The sequence below is a fragment of the Callorhinchus milii genome, unplaced genomic scaffold, assembly GCF_018977255.1.
Source record: "Callorhinchus milii isolate IMCB2004 unplaced genomic scaffold, IMCB_Cmil_1.0 Scaffold2, whole genome shotgun sequence".
Taxonomy (NCBI): domain Eukaryota; kingdom Metazoa; phylum Chordata; class Chondrichthyes; order Chimaeriformes; family Callorhinchidae; genus Callorhinchus; species Callorhinchus milii.
Window position 1 is genome coordinate 45,614,148 of NW_024704743.1, and position 20,554 is coordinate 45,634,701.

General features: G+C 39.8%; 1 protein-coding gene across 10 annotated transcripts in view; it reads right to left on the reverse strand.

Moving 5' to 3' along the window:
- Nucleotides 1-20,554, reverse strand: part of LOC103179954 (sodium bicarbonate cotransporter 3) — a 99,317-nt gene that overhangs the window by 44,570 nt on the left and 34,193 nt on the right. For 6 of the 10 annotated variants that reach the window (XM_007895516.2, XM_007895512.2, XM_007895515.2 and 3 more), the window contains exons 3-6: nucleotides 14,724-14,873; nucleotides 8,411-8,549; nucleotides 4,743-4,903; nucleotides 3,861-4,049 (exon numbers count right to left, since the gene is read on the reverse strand). In XM_007895516.2, coding sequence (XP_007893707.1) covers nucleotides 3,861-4,049; nucleotides 4,743-4,903; nucleotides 8,411-8,549; nucleotides 14,724-14,873 — 639 coding nt within the window. Of the gene's footprint in view, nucleotides 1-738; nucleotides 1,103-3,860; nucleotides 4,050-4,742; nucleotides 4,904-8,410; nucleotides 8,550-14,723; nucleotides 14,874-20,554 lie in introns of those variants that run through there. The other 4 variants (XM_007895514.2, XM_007895513.2, XM_007895518.2 and 1 more) reach the window with 3 other exon arrangements.

Below are 20,554 nucleotides of genomic sequence, written 5' to 3' on the forward strand. Positions count from 1 at the left end.
GCCCTACTTATGATGGACCATGTCTCACAATGAAAAGTTGAAACAACAACCTGAATCTTATTCTATCAAACATGTTTGTATTGTGCAGTCTCCTGGACCACAGCATATAAACGTGTGTGAGAACAACTCACTAACTCACTCACAAACCCTAATACAACAGAATTAAAAAAATTACTTGAAAGGGTATCCGCATCAGAACATTTGCTATTTTTGACTTGTGTTACTAAATTATAGCCATGTAATTTAACACTAATCAAAAATATTCAATCATTCAAAGGTCAACAGTGCTACAGAGACAGTAAATCTCCTAGAATATGCAAATTTTCTTAAAAAAAAGATTGAAAGTACACAAAAGTAGTCCATTTGATACCTCCAAATTTGAAACAAACATTTGGCAGTCACTTGCAATGTTGTTTCAATGCAAAATAACACGAAAAAGTGTAATATCTTAAAATTAATCTCACAAGGATTTGATGACACATAATGCATACAATTTAGCTACATATCCCATAAAAAAACTAGTAGTTAAATGGAAAACATACAAATGTGATGAGTTTACTGAATGATTATATAGAAATGAATTACAAGAACATGCTTAGGTGATGTTACTTCCTTCACAATTAGCAGATTACAACATTAAAACGTATTAATAAGACATGCTAAAGCTATGTGCCCCAACCATACTCCATTGCTGGTGTTCCCCATGCAGAAAGCTACACAACTATTACGGATATTTGCCTGCTCTCTGTTCACATTCTTCATGTACTTTCACCTGTCCTTCCTGTACCTCTAAATCTTCTTCGGGGGGGTGAACTATCACATCAGGAATATCGTCACCGGCACAAGACACCAGTACTTGGCTTTGACCCTGAGAGCGATGCTCGAGTACTGGAGTGGAGGGTGGTGTATTTTGAGGGGTGAGCATGGGAGTTGCACACCTTGAACCTGCTGGGGATCCACCCTTGGTACCAGGTAGAAATGAACCAAATGCAACAGAAATACGAGAAGGTCCTCTTAAGGAAAGACTTGAAGCAGAAAGGCCAGCTCGGAGTGAAAGACGGGAGGCAGAAAGGCCTTCCCCTATCATCAAAATAAAAAATGAAGAGGAAACAGTGAGGTTCGTAAGAAAATAGAACACAAATAGGATTAAAAACCATCATCACCCATGCATGTACAAATAAATGTTACGCAAAATAGGTCAACTCAAGATCTGCAACAGCTCGTGAGTGATGCTTTAAAAGCATAAGGTTTTAGTATGTGAAGCGAACAACATACTGCATACGGACTTCTATTAAGTAAATCATCATAGCCATTAAATATATGGATTAATCTTTTGAACTGGTGAGACACCATTAAGAATTTTTCTAGTATTATTTATACTGTAATGATATAAAATGGGATTCCTAAGAAGCTACCTAAGATTGTTATTATCCTAAAAACTAAATTATATCAAGCTATTTATGGATTTTAAAACATCCAGTATTGATCACTGAAATACTTGATTTTCTGATGAGCTAGGACAAAGGATAGACTGCATACAACTATGCAGTTGTAGATCATATTTTTATAATAATTTTATAGTACGATAAGCAAAGTGCTTAAATCTTAAAAGAACAGGGCAACCTGGTTATAACATGGAGGTTGAGCTCCACACACTTTGACCCCACACATTAAAATGAAACACTCTTTCTGGGTCATCAGGTCACTACTAAGGTCACTTCCTGAACAAAGTGATACAGGCAGCATTTCCTGTGCACAGCACACATGTGCAGTGAACAATATCAGCAACACATCCTCACATTGGGCAAGGAAGTGAGTCACCATGCTGACGAAGGGTCGTGGACCCAAAACGTTGACTTACTTTCCTTTCTCCATAGATGCTGCCTGACCTGCTGAGTGTTCCCAGTGACTTTTGTTTCAGATTTCCAGCATCTGCAGTATTTTACATTTTGCTCACATAGGGCATAATGGGTAGGAAGTGAGGTCAGCGGTGACCTGAAAGCTATCCAATAAGTGCAGAAGCTGGGAGTAGTGCAGATCCACAGAGGACCTGTTATAAGTAGATCTGTGCTAGATCGGAGTTATCCTGTATTGGATGCAATTAATTCAGGATTTGTGATCATCATGCCATGGTATAATGTATTTGACGTAACAAATAAATTATAGAATGGAGAACAGGTTTGGTTTTAATACTTTTTCAATATACAGCAAGCCTCTGGCTTATCAGACTCCAGGTATCCCAAATTCGGATCTAGCCAGAAACGGAATTTTAAAAAACAATTCTGCGGGCCACATGTAAACTCCCCCTGGCCTCGCTCTCCTAGCGCTCTCTCACTATGCTGACCAGGCAGGGAAATTGATTGATTCAGTTTGAATTCCGCGAGCGCGAACATAGCCTATTCCCTAGCTTCCCTATCACGAGATTCAAACAAATACAATACCAGGATTTTGGAGGTTTATAGCCTTTTGGGGGTGTGGGGGAGGGGGTAGGATTTTTGACCTTCCCCATGCACAGTTGGTGAGGTTGGGATTTGCCTGCCCTGGTTGTCTCCCGAGATCATGGTGTTGACGGGGGGGGGGCCTTGCGGCTGCAATCGGACTTGGTTTTGGTTTGTAATTGGGAGTCCCTGGAGTGGTTCTTCTGCTGTTTCTGGGCCTATGCTTGTGCAGGGCACACAGATTTTCTGGGCTGCTTAGCGTTCTGGGTATGGTGAGTGGATGGATGGGTGCAGGGCTTTGTTCCCTTCTGCCAACGTTGGCAGGAGGTGGTGCTGGGCGGTTCTCTCTAGGGGCCAGGCCTTCCTCTCGTCAGCTCTCTTTCTGTGGCACCTTTTGATCTGGGCACACACACACACACACACATGCTCACATGTTCGCTTTTGGCTGTGTTACTGTTTTGATTGTGTTGTATATCGTGAGTGGGAAATGTTTGATGGGCCAAATATTTTGTTTCAATCTCCCGCCAGCCCACATGACGCCCACAGCTTGACACTAATTGATTTAACCATAGGCTTCATCAGAGCTGCATCATATCATTGGTGAGTGCAGAACTATTGTTAATCTATTTAAAATTCAGCTTTACTCATTTTAAATAATAGATAGGATTTATTATTACTTATTTTAAATGTTAAATGTAAGGATTAGGAGTTAGCTGGAAATTCCGGCTTCCCGGACCAGATCTCTCCCCCCATTAGTTCAGCTAGCTGGGGTTTATCTGTATTGAGTTTCCTCTAACTGATTAGAGATTCTGTCACTTGAAATGCTTCTTGAAAGCATTAAAAAAAACAGAATTCTGTTCTACTGCTATTCTTTGAATTTGTATCAAGTATTTGGTTTGTGTGGAGTAAATCTGTAGTTAACAATAAAGTTACAATCTATGCAAGTAAAATATACTGGAAGCATTACAGTACTGGCCAATAGAATCCTACAAAGCATTCGTACATAAAATGGACTCCTGAGTAACAAGTGTCAACGCATGCCAAAAGTGCACAAAACCTTCAATTCTGAACATTGGAAGCCAAGCACATGAGACAGTTTTTTGTTTTTAAGCTTCATCTGTGACCAACTGGTAAAAAGCATAGTTAATTAACAGATGTTCAAGCGTGCTGCTACACGACTGATATCAAAGGTGCATAATAACCTGAACAGCATACAAACACGTGTGCATACAAAGCTTATGTGAAACCATCCAACTACATGCTAACGAAAATCACTAAAACAGGACAGTTAACTGTGGTATGCGGTGTAACAAAGCCAAACACAAAGTTGCTACAAACATTTGTTTTCTGTAAATACCGGTTATTTGAAGTGTAATTATTCCGTAGACATTAAAAGAAATTGGACACAACAAAACATCTCACCGTTTCGCTCAAGCAAGTGAGGGTCAGAATGTTTCTTGCCTATATCTGCAAAGGAGCGAACTATAGGGATGCGGTTGCTCAGTTTCTTCTCACTCTGGTGGTGATGCTTTTTTAGAAGTGCTTCCCGCACTTTGTCTCGCATGGTCTCATTCAGGTGTCCAGATGCTATCATGTTGTCCAGCACCATATCTGAAAATTTCAGAGAGAAGGGAGGGAGGGAGGATTAAAATCAAACTTTAAGTGAAAATCACTACACTTGCCACACTGTAGAAAGTATATTTCCTCGAGCTACTGCAAATCACAATATATCGGCTCATGATAGTACAGAAAAGCCAGTAAGACAGTGACATTTACTGCTTTGCCACAAGCACATGTTTCATTGAGATTTTTAATTGTTCAAATCCTTATTAGAAAGAAGAATTCTGATGGAAGGGCTAATTATAAAGAGTGAATGAGGTCAACATAAATGTATCCAATTTACCAAATTGAATTTATTATCACTACATCTTACTAGCATTTATTTTATCCTCCAGCAAATTGGCTTGGCTCAGTTGGTTACCTCTTTTCTTTGGGTGAAAAGGTTCAATTCCCACATTGGGATTGAGCTCACAGGCTAGCCTGACAATACACTGCAGTACTGAGGGAGTGCTGCATTGTCAGAGGTGCAGTTAAACTGAGATGTAATCTATTCAGGTGGACATTAATTTGTGTAATTATGTAAAGCCCCTCGAGACACGGATAATGCTAAGGCAATTAAAAAATATATTTTTAAAACTGAGGGAATCTATTCCAGCATTGCTGGCTTTAAACTTTTGCAATAATATTGCTAACTGCATAATGTCTGTGAAATAATATTAACAGCATTAATGAATATGTACAAACCTGCTATTTCCTCTATGGTGCTCGCTCTCATGTCTAACATGACTGTTCCATTTAATATGCAGCTTCTCAACTCAAACAGACTATGTAAAGAGAGAGTAGCCACATAAGGTTTACTCCATCGCTCTCCTCCATCTTCCACATCCTCCTCAAACTTCAGCCATCTGAGATGAGAAGCAAGTCAATATATCAATAACATCATGGGATATAGTAATAACATTATGTGTAGTTTGGGACATATGTGCATGCGACCACCAGGAAGATGGAAGATAAACCAGAAGGAGCTTGGTCTTTTTTCGCCTAGCATTTCTTATGTTGTGTTATCCATATTTTGTACTGCATTATATTTGAGTATTCCCACAAAAAAAACTTGGAAGTTACTGGGGAACCATTACAATGTCCTCCAACATAACACTGCCTTGATTATAAGGTGAATGGATCATGGACAAAAAATTACTATGGACTCCCCATATGCCCCATTTCCTCCCCACTCCCCCGAAGTCAAGCAGTTGGCTAACTTTCTATGTTCATATGCAGCTCACTCCAGTGAAATCACAAACCTAGAAATGCTGGCTATTACATAAAATAATCCTTGCATTTGGTATAGCACCTTTCACATCAGAAAGACATCCTAAAGTGCCTTCACAGGATGTACTGTGAAGTGGAGTGACTGTTTTTGTGGCAGCCAATTTGCACACAGCAATGTCCTACAAACAGCCATGAAGTGAGTAACCAATTTTATTTAGGGGGATTGTTGGTCACACACTGGGAAAAACTCCCTTCTTTTTTTGAATAGTGCTATGGGATCTTTAACGTCAACATCTTTGACCTGAACAGGCAGATGGGATTTTGGTTTAACATCTCATCTGAAGGACATTACCTCGAACAATGCTGCAAATCCCCAGCGTTGCATTAGAATGTCAGGTTAGACTATGTGAGTTCAGGTCCCGACATGGGGCTTGAACCCACAAGCATCTTATTCAAAGGCAAAAGTGCTACCACTGAGCCAGACTTAACACACAAATCTTTAAAGCAGTGTTGCTTCAATTCACTAGCTATTCTCAGGTTACACATTCTGTGCTGCCATCAGCAATCATAAATATTTAACAGCATTGACACATTAGTGACAATTGCCATCTCATTAAGATATCCTTAAGCAAGTGTCATTTGGTGACCTGAACACTTTGCACCACTACTTTGTTTTCAAGGCAACTAGTAGTGTGTAAAAAAACTAGTTTCCAGACTCCAGGTGTCTCAAGACCCAGCTATGAATCAGATCTCCTATCATCTCTTGGTGATGAAAATCCATTTGCTTGGCTGTTTGTGTGACATTGTGACCCTAATTAGCTGCCATGTTCACCCACAGATACAAATACTTGGTGTTGAAGAGTTGAGTCTATCAAGTAGACCAAGCGACATCTTGCATGGAAGACGTCAAGATGTTGGCACATGCACAAATGGCATATACGTATGTGATCTCTGCAAACCAAATAATGGCTACAGAAACAGGAAAAAAGCCAGAGATAAAGTCAGGCCCATCTCCCATCCTCCTCTATGCATAAGGGAAAATTCTAAAAGCCACTTCTACATGTGCCAATGTCTTGATGTCACTGCAGGCAGCAAGACAAACAGTGTCCTGCTTCATGTCCCCTGCCCTATCAGCTCCACAGTCAGTAGGCAACCTTTCAGCCATGTTGACATGGAGTTCGGCTCAAAGGCAAATTCAATTAGCTAATCCAAGTAAAATCTGTTTGGAAAAAAAGGTTAAAACTCAAAGCACAAAAACGAAATATATCATTTTCTGAAGCCAAATAAAATGTATGTGAATCTGTGATGCGTGACCAGTTCATTAATTTCTACTGACGAGAAAGAATAAACAGCTTAAAAACATTTCAAAATTTCTATGAAAGAAAAAAAAGCCCTTCATACAAAGAGCACATATTAATCTTTGGTTAAGTGCCATAAACTACAGCTATCAACTTGCTCAAGGGCCACTTCGACACAAACATGCAAATAAGCAACTTCATTTGCTTTTTTAACATCAGCAAAAGCTCCCAGCAGGCAAGCTGCTCTTTCATTCTTTGGTGATCAACCCCAAAATGACAATTCAGATGGAAAATTCAGAATAGTTTCTGAATGCTGCATCCTAGGAACTTCCCTTGGATTATGATAAGAGTGAAAAAGGTGTTGAGCACCATAAGAACCTATGCAGCTACTTGTTTGTGGGAGCTGAGTTCAGTGGTGTCTCTTTGAAGGCAGCCCTCCAAACCCCTTTCTTGGATGGAGATGGCCTGTGGCAAATAGGTGAGAAAATATATATTCATCTCTTCATATCTGGAGTTTATCCTGATAAAATTGGATAAATTGTCATTGTGAGCACTGTTCAGCAAACTTCCCATGTCCACCATCTAGGATCACTCTATCCTCGAGGGCTTTGGTTTGCAGGGTTAACAGGGGGGAAGCAGGAAACATTATTGTAGTGTCCAAAACAGGATCTTGAACTGGATCCTCTGAAGGATAGGGAGCCAGTGGAGTTGGGCGAGAATGAGAGAGATGGGGTCACGGAGTTTGGTGCGTGAGAGGACACGGGCTGCAGAGTTCTGGATTATCTGCAGCCTGTGGAGAGAGGAGTTGGGAAGGCCGACAAGCAGGGCATTTGCATAGTTGAGCCTGGAGGTGATGAAGGCATGAACAAGAGTTTCAGCGGCCTGAGGGGTGAGGTAGTGGCGGAGTCGGGCGATGTTACGGAGGTGAGGGAAGGCAGAGCGGGTCATGGCTTGGATGTGGGGAAGAAAAGCCAGTTGAGGGATAACAAGACACCCAGGTTCCTGACTGCCTTGATGAGTTGAAGTGTACAACCATGGAGGTTGATGCTGCCAGAGCCTAAGGTGCAGAGGCGCTGACGATGAGCTGGACTGGTTGGTCTGTCATCTGTAGTATCTGCCTGCTCAAGAAATATACTACTGAGACTGCTACAGAGGGTTGACTCAATTCTAACATCCCATCGCCAAGCAAGTCACCTTGGAGCTAGCGCAGCCCCAAGAGACCCCATTTACCTTCCCTCTATTCTTCAAACAATGCAATCAAATTGTAAAGCTATTCTGATTGGCATCCCATGTTTTGCCCCTTTGATGTGAGTTGAAGTATTGGCTGCACTTTGTGTTTGGAGAGCAAGCAGCTTTAGCTTCAAATCCATATCAGTAATGGATCAGATAGAGGCTGGCGGGTTGAATAGATAAATGAACAATGTAGTTGTGTCAGAAGATTGCAAATAACCACACATACACATACAAAAACATACACAAACACAGTATATCTCACACACACCCGCCTCCTCCATATTCCAAATCACTGGCAATGCATCCAAAGAAGATATCGGGAAAATAGAACTACAAAATGTTTCAACAAACATGCTCATTTATGACTACTGAATCAAGAATGGTAGTTAACAAAAAGGATTGGTGGCAAGAACCCCACTGGCAGCAGATTGATCACCTTCCACTGCATTCTATGGAACTTTGAAAGATTTAACACTACTCAATGAACGAGAGCACTTTCTTGCTGAAATCATATGATCAACGTTAACTGCAAAAAAATTGCAAAGAATCAAAAATTACTGAGGAATTAAAACTGAAGAATTAAATTTGTTTTCTGGTAGCTTCAGCACGTACCTGGCTGTTTCTTTCCACTCACAGTCTTCCCCATCACGGAAGCAAATTTCATCCAGTTCTGTGAAGAGATCATGGGGCACGTGTTCCTCATCATCATCTTCTATTCCCAGGATAAACTGGACACGCTGAGATGGGGTATCTACAAAAAAAATCAAACCATTTCTTAACAATCTTGGTTGCAAATTCTAGTTTAAACTGTAAATAGTTTCCTTTAATTATACACACATCATCACATTGCAATGATTCATTACACAGTTCTTGCACTTTCATCATATCACAAACATAGAAACTACCTGAAAAAATAAACTGCATGCCGTGCAACACTCCACTGTACACTCCAATAACTTTGTTCACAGGTTTGGGTGGCGGTGGGGTGGAGAGAGTGAAGAGAAGGAATAAGGTAATTGTATCTATTGGTTAACCAATATAAATCTATTGGATACCATAAAGGTAGATGAGGGGCAGTGTATTAACATGGAGAAATCTGTTTATTTTGCCCAAGAAAAAACATTCGCTAGAGATTTAAGGGAGCTCTGAAATCCATAGCCATCTAAAAGTTATCTGTATTTATAGCCCATTGATCTTCTGCTGCGATAGTGACAAAATAACCGCAGCAGAACAATCAGGTGGAATTGGGTGTCACATTTCACCAACCTGTACACATTCTGCCAAAATAAGTAACTTAACAAGATTAAAGCTTAAAAGAAGTCGAGCCCTGAAAAAAATCTGACGTTGCTGATAATAGTTGAGAACTGCAGACTTTACAAAACCAAAACTCAGATTACTGGATGTCACTCAATCTTCAGTAACACCAAGTAAATGTTAATTTAAAAAAGGAAGGGTTATTTACACTGAAGCTCCAATTAAGCAATGACACACATTTTGATTATATTGCCTCTATATTTTAATGAAGTTTTCAGGACATTTCAGGTGGCCAATAGAGGTTTATAAAAATGTTCTGCTGATAAACAAGGAAAATGTCTTGTATAACTGACATTAAAAATTAATGTTTTTGAAAGCTATCTTTGCCCCCAAAACACACTTTGCTAATGATTTGCTCCAGTAACACGTTGTTCCATTTTTTGACAGAAGGCAAAAAAAAGCTGCTCTTCAAAGTCCTCAGGAGCCTCACCCACATGCCACTTCCCCACAAATAATAATAATCCTTGCATTTGACATAGAGCCTTATCACATCTTCTAGATGTCTCAAAGCGCTTCACAGAATATACTGTGAAGTGAATTGACTGTATATTTTGTGGACGAAACTCAGCAGCCAATTGCCCACAGCAGTGTCCCACAAGCAGTCGTGAATTGAGTGACCAAATTATTATTTTTTTGAAAGGAGTTTTTTTTCAAGGTTTTTTTTTAAGGATTATTATACGCCAATCGACTAACAACCGGACTCCTACTTGCTGCTGAGTAAATAGAGGCGTGTGGAGTAAGAGAACTTTGCCCAACGTTTCACCCTGCCCGGGAAGTATCCAGGTCCTCTCGCTTGCAAGGCGAGTGGTCTAACCAACTGAGCTACAGGACTCCACATGGCCATGGTTCAAACTCAAAACTTATCACTAGTTAAAACCAGAAAACTAGATGCAACATTAAGCATTATCATGCTTCATGCAGAACATTTTCAAGACTGTCTCTGAATTTGCAGTCTTGAACAGTAAGTACAGTGCTCCCCACCCACAGACTTTACCCCTTTCAACATGTTCTCACTTAGCAACAATATTCATGTACCAGAACAGCACTAGAACATTCAAATACTGTTTCAATAGCCATAGGAAAAGTGAAAAATATCAAATATATTTTTGTCCAAAGCATATTTTACCTTTTCTCCTCTTACCAGGGATAGGTTTCTCCTCCTAGCTCTTTCTTCCACTCTCCCAACTATCAACGAGACCGTGAGACCATTTTAATCAGAAGTGCAAAACTGTATACATGAGAAAGGAATAGGGGGATATGGGGAAAGCTGGAGGGCAGGTTTAGAATGGGTGGAGGCTCATTTGGAGTAAAAACAACAGAGCAGGCCAGTTAGACTGTTGGCCTGTTTTGGTGCTGTAGATTCTATGTATGTAAGCACATGTACAAACAGAATAGCTTTTGAAAAAGCTTTGCACTAAAAAACAATCCTTTCATAATTGCTAATACTGAATAGCCATTCAAACTCAGTCAATGGGAAGAGATTATGCTTACTGGGGTAGGATTTTGGAAAACAAAATAACTGAAGAGGTTATACTATGTGAAATGGCAGAGGTAGTTCATGCAGATTTTTGTATTTCATACAAATTAGCATGGCCAGACCAGAAACATGTGCCTGTGTGTCAGCCTGATGCAGTGATAGTCGCTGAGTCAGAAGGTTGTGGGTTCAAGCCCCAGATCAGGATTTGGAAGCACATAGTCTAAGCCGACACTCCAATGCATTACTGAGAGCGTGTTGCACTGTCAGAGTTGCCATCCTTCAAACGAGACGTTAAACAGAGGCCTCGTCTGCCTGTTCAGGTGGACATTAAAGATCCCATGGCATTATTCGAAAGAGAAGGGAGTTTCTCCCGCGGTCCTGGCCAATAACCCTCCAGATAAAAATGGCTGTTTGTAGGATATTGCTGTGTGCAAAATTGGCTATCACATTTCACCCACATAATAGTCAATCTACTTTACAGAATATCCTGTGAAGGGCTTTGAGACATCTTGATGACGTGATAAGGTGCTATATCAAATGCAAGGATTATTATTAATTATTAAAAAACTATAAGCTGTAAATTGTACTTCCACTTATTATTATTATTCAAAGCTTTGCAGCTCCATCTTCATATCAATCTAAAGTTAGTTGAATTATAGCTTTAAGATAAAAATTGATCACTACAGTTTAAAATACAATATGAATAACATAAACATTGATTAGTCTGCTAGTGAAGCAGTCTTGGGTATTATCCTGAGTGAGGAAAATTGCAGTGCTCGATTTTAAAACCCAGTGAGAATGCATGGCATTTTCTATCAGATTTGTTGGACAGTTGCTGCAGTCATCAGAATGTGAATGAAAGCGCTGAACTATTACATTGGCTGTTCCTGTTTAAATGTTCTTGTTTAGGATGCTCTAAAAAAGTAGCAAATTCATACTGCTTGAGTGATCATTCACAACATCTGAGCACTTCACAAAGATGGACTTGGATGCCGAACAAGTAAGGAAGGGAAGGGGCAAAGATGACTATAGGTAAGTTTGAAGAGGTAGATTTTTAGGTGGAATTTAAAGATAGCTAGAAAGGAGACAAGACTGATGAGTAGAGGGAGGTAGTTGTTGAAGGCTCAGCCACCAGCTCAAAGGGGGTTGGGAAAAATAGCAGATCCAAATTAGCCAAGTGAAGAAGCAAACAGAAAAGTGAGGTAGAAGAAGGTCACAGAGATAGGAAGGTACTACGGCATGAAGAAATTTATGTGAGCACCTTGAAGTCGATCCATTGGAAAACAATGGAACCTGGAGAGGAATGAGATATTGGCACATGGGATTGCTCCATTGCATGCCACAATTGTGTTTTAAGCTTTAACCAATAAATAGAATGAAGTGAATGAGATTTTTTGGTGGGGGGGTGGGGGGGGGGAATGTACGTGGACAAACATTATGACCTTTCAGTTTAAATCTGGTCAGTTGTAGAAATGTTCATGTATTACACCTGGTGTATTGCTGGATGTAAATATTGCACTCATAGAACTAGGATTTCAATAATTCTAAAACAAATTAATGGACCAACTGTTTTTTCAATAGTGCAGGACTCAGTACAGTAGCGTTCATTCCAAAGAAGGCAATCCACTCAGTTCTCCTCCCTGGTTCACCTTTTACTTCTCCTCACATGACTGATCCAGGCTAACGCACAAGAAATTGCATTCACATAGTACCCTTCATTCACACCAGGTAGTGTCTAGGAGCGCTTAAATCTACAACTGAACCGCAAATACTCACACGGTGAGTATTAGATAATGGGGGCTTAATTATAGTTATGTCAAAAAAACAATGATTACTACTTTTTGTATTTCAAGTCTTTTCCAACTGTAGATTCACAGCTGGTTATAGATCCTCCAACTGCACCCATGGTGATGGTGGCAGGATCTGTACAACAAACAAACATTCATGCTTAAACCATTCTGACAACATTCATGTTCACCTTCACATTTCTAACATAGAAAGGGGAGAAGCACGGAAACTTTACGGCAAATGAATTGAACTAACAAAAAAAAAGGGTTGAATTTATTTTAATTGTCTTGTATTCCATGTGTCTGTGAATAGGTGTCCACTTATCCTTCTCTCAGCCTCCCCAGAAACAAAAATTACCCAAGAGGGACACTACAGAATTCCCATTATGATTATCTCAGCAATAACTTCAGAACACATTCCCACACAATTCTTCAATTCATGTGAGGTGTAGGTAAGGCAATGGATCCGTGAGACTTCCTTCAGCTTGTTTGATTATTCTTAGCACCACATACTCTAAGATCCAGACCGGGTGACTGGGAGGGAGCAAATGTAGAAGATATCTGATTCAAAATAAATACCCTGCAGAATTTCACCCACAAAAATAGTCAATTCACTTTACAGTATATTCTATGAAGCGTTTGAGACGTCTCGACGATGTGATAAGGCGCTATATCAAATGCAAGGATTATTATTATTAAAATCTGTTTATTATTCTCAACCTGCTCCATACAATGCAGGATACTAACTGAGTATCCCTAGGAAGGGGAGGTCTTAGTCTCCCTACAGAAAACACAACTGCCAGGACTGACCTACTAAACATCCCATTTCCTGTGTTCCTCTGTTGAACGGAGATGCACTGCATTTTCCAACAAGATATAAACCTTCAGTGCCAAGTCTACACAAAAAAAAGTCTGTCGACAAATCCAAGGTTTTTTCTAAATTATCATGTCACAAGTGTCAACTTAATGAAAAAGCAATAATTATATTTGTATAGAGCCTTTCACATCAGGACACAGTCTTCTGAATTCAGCTTAATGTGGTGGCAGATAAAAGAAACGACAAGTTAACCTCTAAAATTGGTGAAAATGGGAAATTATACTGAGTAAAAAAAGCTTTAGAACATGACCTGTATATCTAGACATCACACTAATAAATTGCACGCAACCTGCAAACATGGAAACTCGTTGGGAGTCTTTTATCAATTATCCCTCTACCAAAATAATACCAGAAGACAAGAGCTGCACCTGAATATCAGGTGACTTCAACGTTGCCCTCATTTTCACCTTCTGCTACTGTTATTTAGGCAGGTGGTGGACTGAGTAAAGACTCCAGGCTTTCACGTGTACATGACAGGATAACATTACACAAGGTGTGCTGCAGGGAAACCCTCCCACTCCCACCTCCCCTGGCATGATGGCTGCACCAAGATGCTCATGGATCATCACTTAACACTTCTGTCTCTCAGAATACCAGCTTTACCCTGATTTTTTTTGTTCAGTTAAGCCAGCGTTGCACGAACTTTGTAATCAGAGGTCCAATGAGTGGAGCGGCATTTAATGTTGGGAGGAGGGGTGCTGCCTCCAGGACATCCAGGGACCAGACAACCTGTTAAATGGTGTAAGATCACTATATTCAAAGCACGTGTTAATTTAACACCATAGGCGAATAAAAAGTACATGGGGTATTCCTGACGGAGTCTACTACTGTATTCAGAATAAAGTAACCTCTTGATTTGCATTATCCCTCTGTTAGTACAAGGCACTAGCTTATATGAATTTTTCTAAATTAGAACAGCTTTGCATCAATTCAGCATAGGTTGGAAAGGACAAATGTCCTGTATATTTGCTGTGACCCATAGTAACTACTACTGAGCACTATTAATATTTCACTATATTTGTTTAGTAAATTTAGCCATTTCACTGAACAAATGTCCCTATTTTGGATCCTTGCTCCCAATTCCAATTAAACACCATACAATGGACAATAGATCTGAACTCTAAAGTCAAAAAATGGACCAATCTACAATCTTCTAAGTTTTTATGAATCATTAACACAATGGGGAGCATATTTATCCACTGGTTAATTACCACACTGGTGAGTGCATCTATTCAGTGTGAATAAGAAAGCTAAAACTGACAGGAGAATGGAAAACGACAAGATCAGCACCACCACTTACATGAGTTTTAGTGTCAGTTCCATTCCAGGTTTTCTTGTGTGGTCTTAATCGTAAATAAAGCTTTTAATCATTGGAAAACGGAACAAAATCCACAAAGTCGGAAGTAAATCTGTTTAGATCTCCATTCTAACCTTGGTTCTCAATTACTGTGAGCTTTTAGTAGTTCTTACCATATAATGGAGATTCTCGACCATCATCTTTATCACTTTCCTTATCTTTTCCTTTTTTTCGATGATGATGTTTATGTCCACGGTGTCTGTGGCGTCTTCGGCTCTGTCTACCAAGCGGTACATGTACCCCAATATACACAGCCCTGTGGCCTGCAAAGCAAAAACAGAGTAAGTCGCAAACGATTTGTGATAAAACTCACTGAAGCCAGCTATATCAAATGCAAGGATTATTATTATTATAAGGTTTGTAAAAATCGAGCCAAATGACAAAAGTGAAAAATAAACAGCCTGTTACACAGCGTGTATGTAAAAAAAAAGGGGTAAGAAGTGGACTACAATACAAAAAGTTGAAAATAATTAGTGTTGCCAGACAAACAGTTACCAAAGCACTAGCCATTCATTTCTTCTCACTCTTTGTGGTGCTCAATTTTTTTTCAGGTTTGACTGTCAAAAAAAAAATTAGCTCTCCTCTGGAACCCTCTTCTGAAATCTTTCCATCTTGTCCCCTCCCTCTAAGTTTTCAAAACCCATCTAATAGCTCTGACCTGCCTCATGTCCCTCACCTCACCCCACCATTGGCGGGTGGGCTTTCAGCCATTCTGCCCCCACCCTTCGGAACTCCATATCCCACAGTCCCTCCACCTCGCCCCCTCCCTTGCCTCCTTCAAGACTCTCCTCTTCGATGGTGCCTTCGGTCACCCTCCTTCCCCTCCCTGCCCTTCTCCCTTCCCGATCCCAACCCCCAGCTCCGGTATGAAACACGGATTGTCCAAAGTCTTGGGACGTCCTCCCAACGTGAAACGCGCTATACAAATCTAATTTTGTTGTTGTTCCAAAGAAATGTGATTTCCCACCTGCCTTGCAGCTTGCTATTCCACTCACTCTTGCAAAGCACTTTTGGGACCTTCACCCCATGTGAAAGACACTATACAAGTACAAATTACTTTATACTTTAAATCAGACATTCTCTCTTGCAGGATAGCTTATTGGAGAAATTAGTGTGTGTTAAGTAGCAAAAGGATTTATATACAATCTTTAAATACAATATTCCAACATAAACCCTTGAATACTTGTATGAAATGACAGCATTGGGTATATTAAAAAAGTTAAAGGATATTTTTTCAAAACAAACACCTAATTTTGAAAACTGAAATCTTGCCCCAGTACACATTAAGCAACCAAGCCTTTCACCTAAATTCAACTCCAGTCCGGACTAACGGACAAAAATATTAAGTCAATAGAAAGATAAGTTGCTAACTGAATTTAACAGTTTCAAACCAATTCAGACACAAAGGCAACATAAAATTGCTATCTCGCTGAATATGAGCGTAACTAGTGTGAACAACAGAATACCTCACACGGATGCAATAGTGAGTGGAATTCTGGCACACTGTTGCAGCAAATAGGGGGAAATTTACTCTCCCTACAGTGATATCTGACCAAAGAATGCCTGATACTAACACTGGGGAGCAAGGGAGATTTCCACTCCCCTGCACTGAGATTCCTAACGCTAACAAACACACATTCACTCAGGCTTTCTTCAATTAAAGTATCAAGAGATGGCCTGAGGATCACAGCCACCATCTCTTTCGTACTCATTTCCAAAGATAGGCTCTGAAACATGATGTTTCTTCAGCTAATCTAAGATTCTGGCACTGCCTGCTACTCCACTGAAACATGAGTGGCAGATGGATTTTAATGTTAATATAAGGCAATGGATATTGGAACAAGAATAAACATGTATCGATAATAAAGAGCATCAGTATTCATGGAGAAGGAAAAGGGTTTGGGTGGTGTTAAATGATCCTTCACCCAAGGTTTCCTGTCACTGAGAAGCTTCTGTCAACAAAGCTAATACTTTAAAAGGTTATAAACAGTATACATCACTGGTGAAGCCTCATTTAGAAAATTAGGTTCATTTATGAACACTTTACCTTCAAAAGGACAAGGAGAGCAGAGAACAAAATTACTTCCAGGACTTGGGTCTCTGCGTATGAGGACAGACAATTTATTCTCATAGGAAAACTATGGGGGTGGTGAGGGAAAAGGAAGACAGGATTAATTTTTACCTGAAGATGGTGTAAGTGGTCTTAAATCCGTGAAAGCAGAAGTAAAAGTCATATTTAAAATTTAAAAGCTTTAAGGTGAACCAAATACTGAATTTCAGGGGGGGGGGGGGGGGAGTTCTCAGGTATGTAGAACAAACTTCAACAAAGCTAACAATGTTACCAATGTTGCTTTGATAAGCTCCACTATAAAATAACTCGATAAGGTATCTTCTTGGGAACCGTAGAAACAAGGAAAGGTGTAGACTTAGATGAATAAATATCTGAGGAGATTGGATGGGCGAAGTCCACAACAGGCTAATGTTGCTTTCTCTATGGAAGGAATCATGTGATGAGAAAAAAGACCTAGAACATACACAATCTTTACAGTGTGTTCTGTGAAGCGCTTTGGGACGTCCTCCCGATGTGAAAAGCGCTATATCAAATGCAAGGATTATTATTATTATTATTATAATATCTACACTTTACAGTCAATTCTGAACAGCGTTTTGAGGCGTCCTCCTGACGTGATAGGTGCCATTTCAAATCCAAGGATATTTTTGTTTTTACTTGCTGCGTTTGGAGTTTACAAAGTTTGAGGATTTAAACAACAAAAATGTATGGAATGAAAAAAAATAATTCTTTGCGATTGAGCAGCTATGCATAAAGCTTTTCTCTCACAATTTACAAAGTTACCCAACACCTTAATAAAATGCCTGCCTTGTAATCACTACTGAATATCCATTTGTTTAAAGGAAGATAACCTAATCTGCAGTCTAATAATGATTTAGCTATTCTTCTAAATTGCAGACAAACTAAAGTAGCAACATCAAGCAATACAAAAGAGATTAAGGAATGAAGCAAGACTATGAATTAAGTGAAATAGTTATGTACCATATTAAACATTACTGAGCAGTTTCCATTGAGGTGGAAATTGTTTGAGGCAGATTTGCACTTATGTGACTCATAAACTGGCTTTGAACAAAAACATTTTGACAATGGTTTGCTTTTGGGCTTTTACAGATACAGAAATGTAGCTTTTTGAAAATATCCAGTGACAGAATATCGATAGTCACGATTCCACTTCAGAGAGAATCAAAACACTCAGCTATCAATGTACCTCATTATCCAAATACTCACACAATTATAGGAATCAACCTAATTATCCAGAAATGTGGGTGTGTTTGGGGCGTATTTTAGATAAAAATGAACTGGTGAACTTTAGTGCACAATAGCAGCTTCACTTATAAAGGAAGTGGGCTAACCCTGAAAAGAATAGATTGGAGGTATACAAGTCCCCAATTACACTTATAATCGTGAATACAGAAGACGGGAAGACAAAAGAAAGGAACTACAATCTTCCTGTTAGTCATTTAACATGAACATTTTCACAGCACTGAAAGAGAACACAAGTTGTACGTAAATACATAAAAAAAAATAAATCCACTAATTAGGTCAGTCTAATAACTGTCCTTCTCTGCCCTGTTCAATGGATTTGAAATTCTGGGTACCAGCTGCTTTAAACGGGACGGGATGGGGGTGGGTGGGATGGGGGGGGGGGGGGATTAGGAGAGTAAGTTACTCATACCAAACTGTGTCTGCCCATCACCTCCAGTCCTCAGCAGGCTCCACTGGATTACAGTGGATTGTTTTCATGGTGCTCACGGTCACCTAAGATCCATTAATCTTCTAGGACCTCCCAATCTCTGAGTTCCCACCCCTACCACTATCCCATTCCTCAGCTCGGAGTCTGTCCCAGACACTGTAAAGTGTTCTGAGACTTTATCCTCTCCAAAGGACTCTATATAAATGTAAGTTGTTATTACTCATTCCTGCAGTGAGAGCAACAGTACTCAATAATGCTGTCATGGATCATTAGTGGGATGGTATTTCAATATAATTAAAAATTCCCTTTTCCCTAAGAAGTATGCCGACTACTGCCATGTGCGAATATATGGACCCCAGTAAAGATGTTATTTGAATGAATAAGGCATGCTGGTTTAAATGAATCAGGGAAGAAGGAAAGAGAAAACTGTCTATCATGAGATCAGGCGTATTTTCATCATTCTATCAGTAGAATAGCATTGATATATTAGCATGCTTATATTTGCATGCAGTACAACAACAAAATTACACTTGTATATGGCCTTTCACGTCAGGAGGACATCCCAAGACAGAATTACGGACCCAAGCTGGGGGTCGGGGAGGGTGGAGGGCGGGGGAGGAGGGGGAAGCTGGGAGATCGAAAGCACGGTCGAAGAGGCGGGTCTTGAGATGGGTCTTGAAGGTGGCGAGGGAGGGGGCGAGGCAGAGGGACTGCGGGATGGAGTTCCAGAGGGTGGGGGCAGAGTGGTGGAAGGCCCGCCTGCCAATAGTGGGGTGAGTGAGGCGGGGGCGTGGGCGAGACTTCTAAGAATATTCATCAAAACAATCTCCTCCAACCTCCCCCATTTGCCTATGAGTTAGGGTGCCCATATTTTGTAAATCAATTTTGGGGGCATAAATACAAAAAATTGAACTCTCTACAATTTCTGATGCTGGCAGTACTGGAGAAGCTTGTTGGATTAATGGCGGTATTTCTCTGATGAGTGGATCGGTTTTAGAATTTTATTGTTCTCGCTGAACTCAAAACAGGGAAAATTTGGCCAGGAACACAATACTTCATCCGAGGAGTGCACCCAGCAACTGGGGACATTTGGTCACTCCATATGGGGTCAAGTCCTTTTAAAATAGCCTTGCCACAGCAATCTATTAATAAAGAAGCCTGGGGTCAACTTCTTGACATTCTGTCTCTGAAAGATTGGTCAACTGTTAACCTTTCACTAGGTTCATCAGATTAATTCCCTAAAACTTACTAGTGTGAAGGGGAACTTCCCCTCTACTTTAGGACTGGCAAATCTCCCTTCTTTCATTTGATGCCAATCCTGTAGCACCGGAAGATCCTTGACCAATTTAATTTTGATAGATAACCAAAAACACAGGTTAAGCACTAGGGAAGGAGGTACTTTTCAATGCTGTATGGAAAACAGAAGCACTTTCTAACTGATCATTCAGCAAGCAAATAGATCTGCGCTTGAGACTCTTTGCAAGTCCGGCCATCAAACCAAGAAGCTTCGACAACAGTCTTAAACAAGATTTTAAAACAAAATCTGTCAAGGACACAAGAGGCAAAAAACCAAGACGATTCTCAGCATTAGGAATCTTGAGGAAAAACCTGTTCACTTTAAGCAATTATTTTTAATTATAAACTTAATTATAAACTTGCGAACAATGGTAGACTGAGGAAGATGGCATGCAGCAACCCCATTAATCATGTGAGACAGCTCTGGAATCAAGCACTAATGTTTTCAAATGAACACATTTACAGTCCAAGTACTGTTCTTTAATTGTCCAGTATGTATTTGTAATATGCAACACAACTGGTTTGCTTTGCATAAATGCTCCATTTAGGCAAAAGAACAACAGAATGAAAAGTGCAGCAAAATAATGTAATGTATTTACTCTTGATAGATCAGTTTGTTAAATAAAGATGTTCACTGTCTCTGTGAAAAATTTGTTACTGTATCTTTACAAAATATACCAAATAAAACGTACAGATTTTATGATGAGAAGGGTATGCTTTTCAAAGATCTGTTATATTGAGATACATATGTAAAATATAATTTGTCCACAATCCCAATCATTCCACTCTGGGTTAAATGAACAAGCTCCTGTTGCTTCTCCTAAAATTGCGCTTTGTAAATCTAAGCTTATGTCTTCCCTTCTTATAAAATATAATCCTTGAAC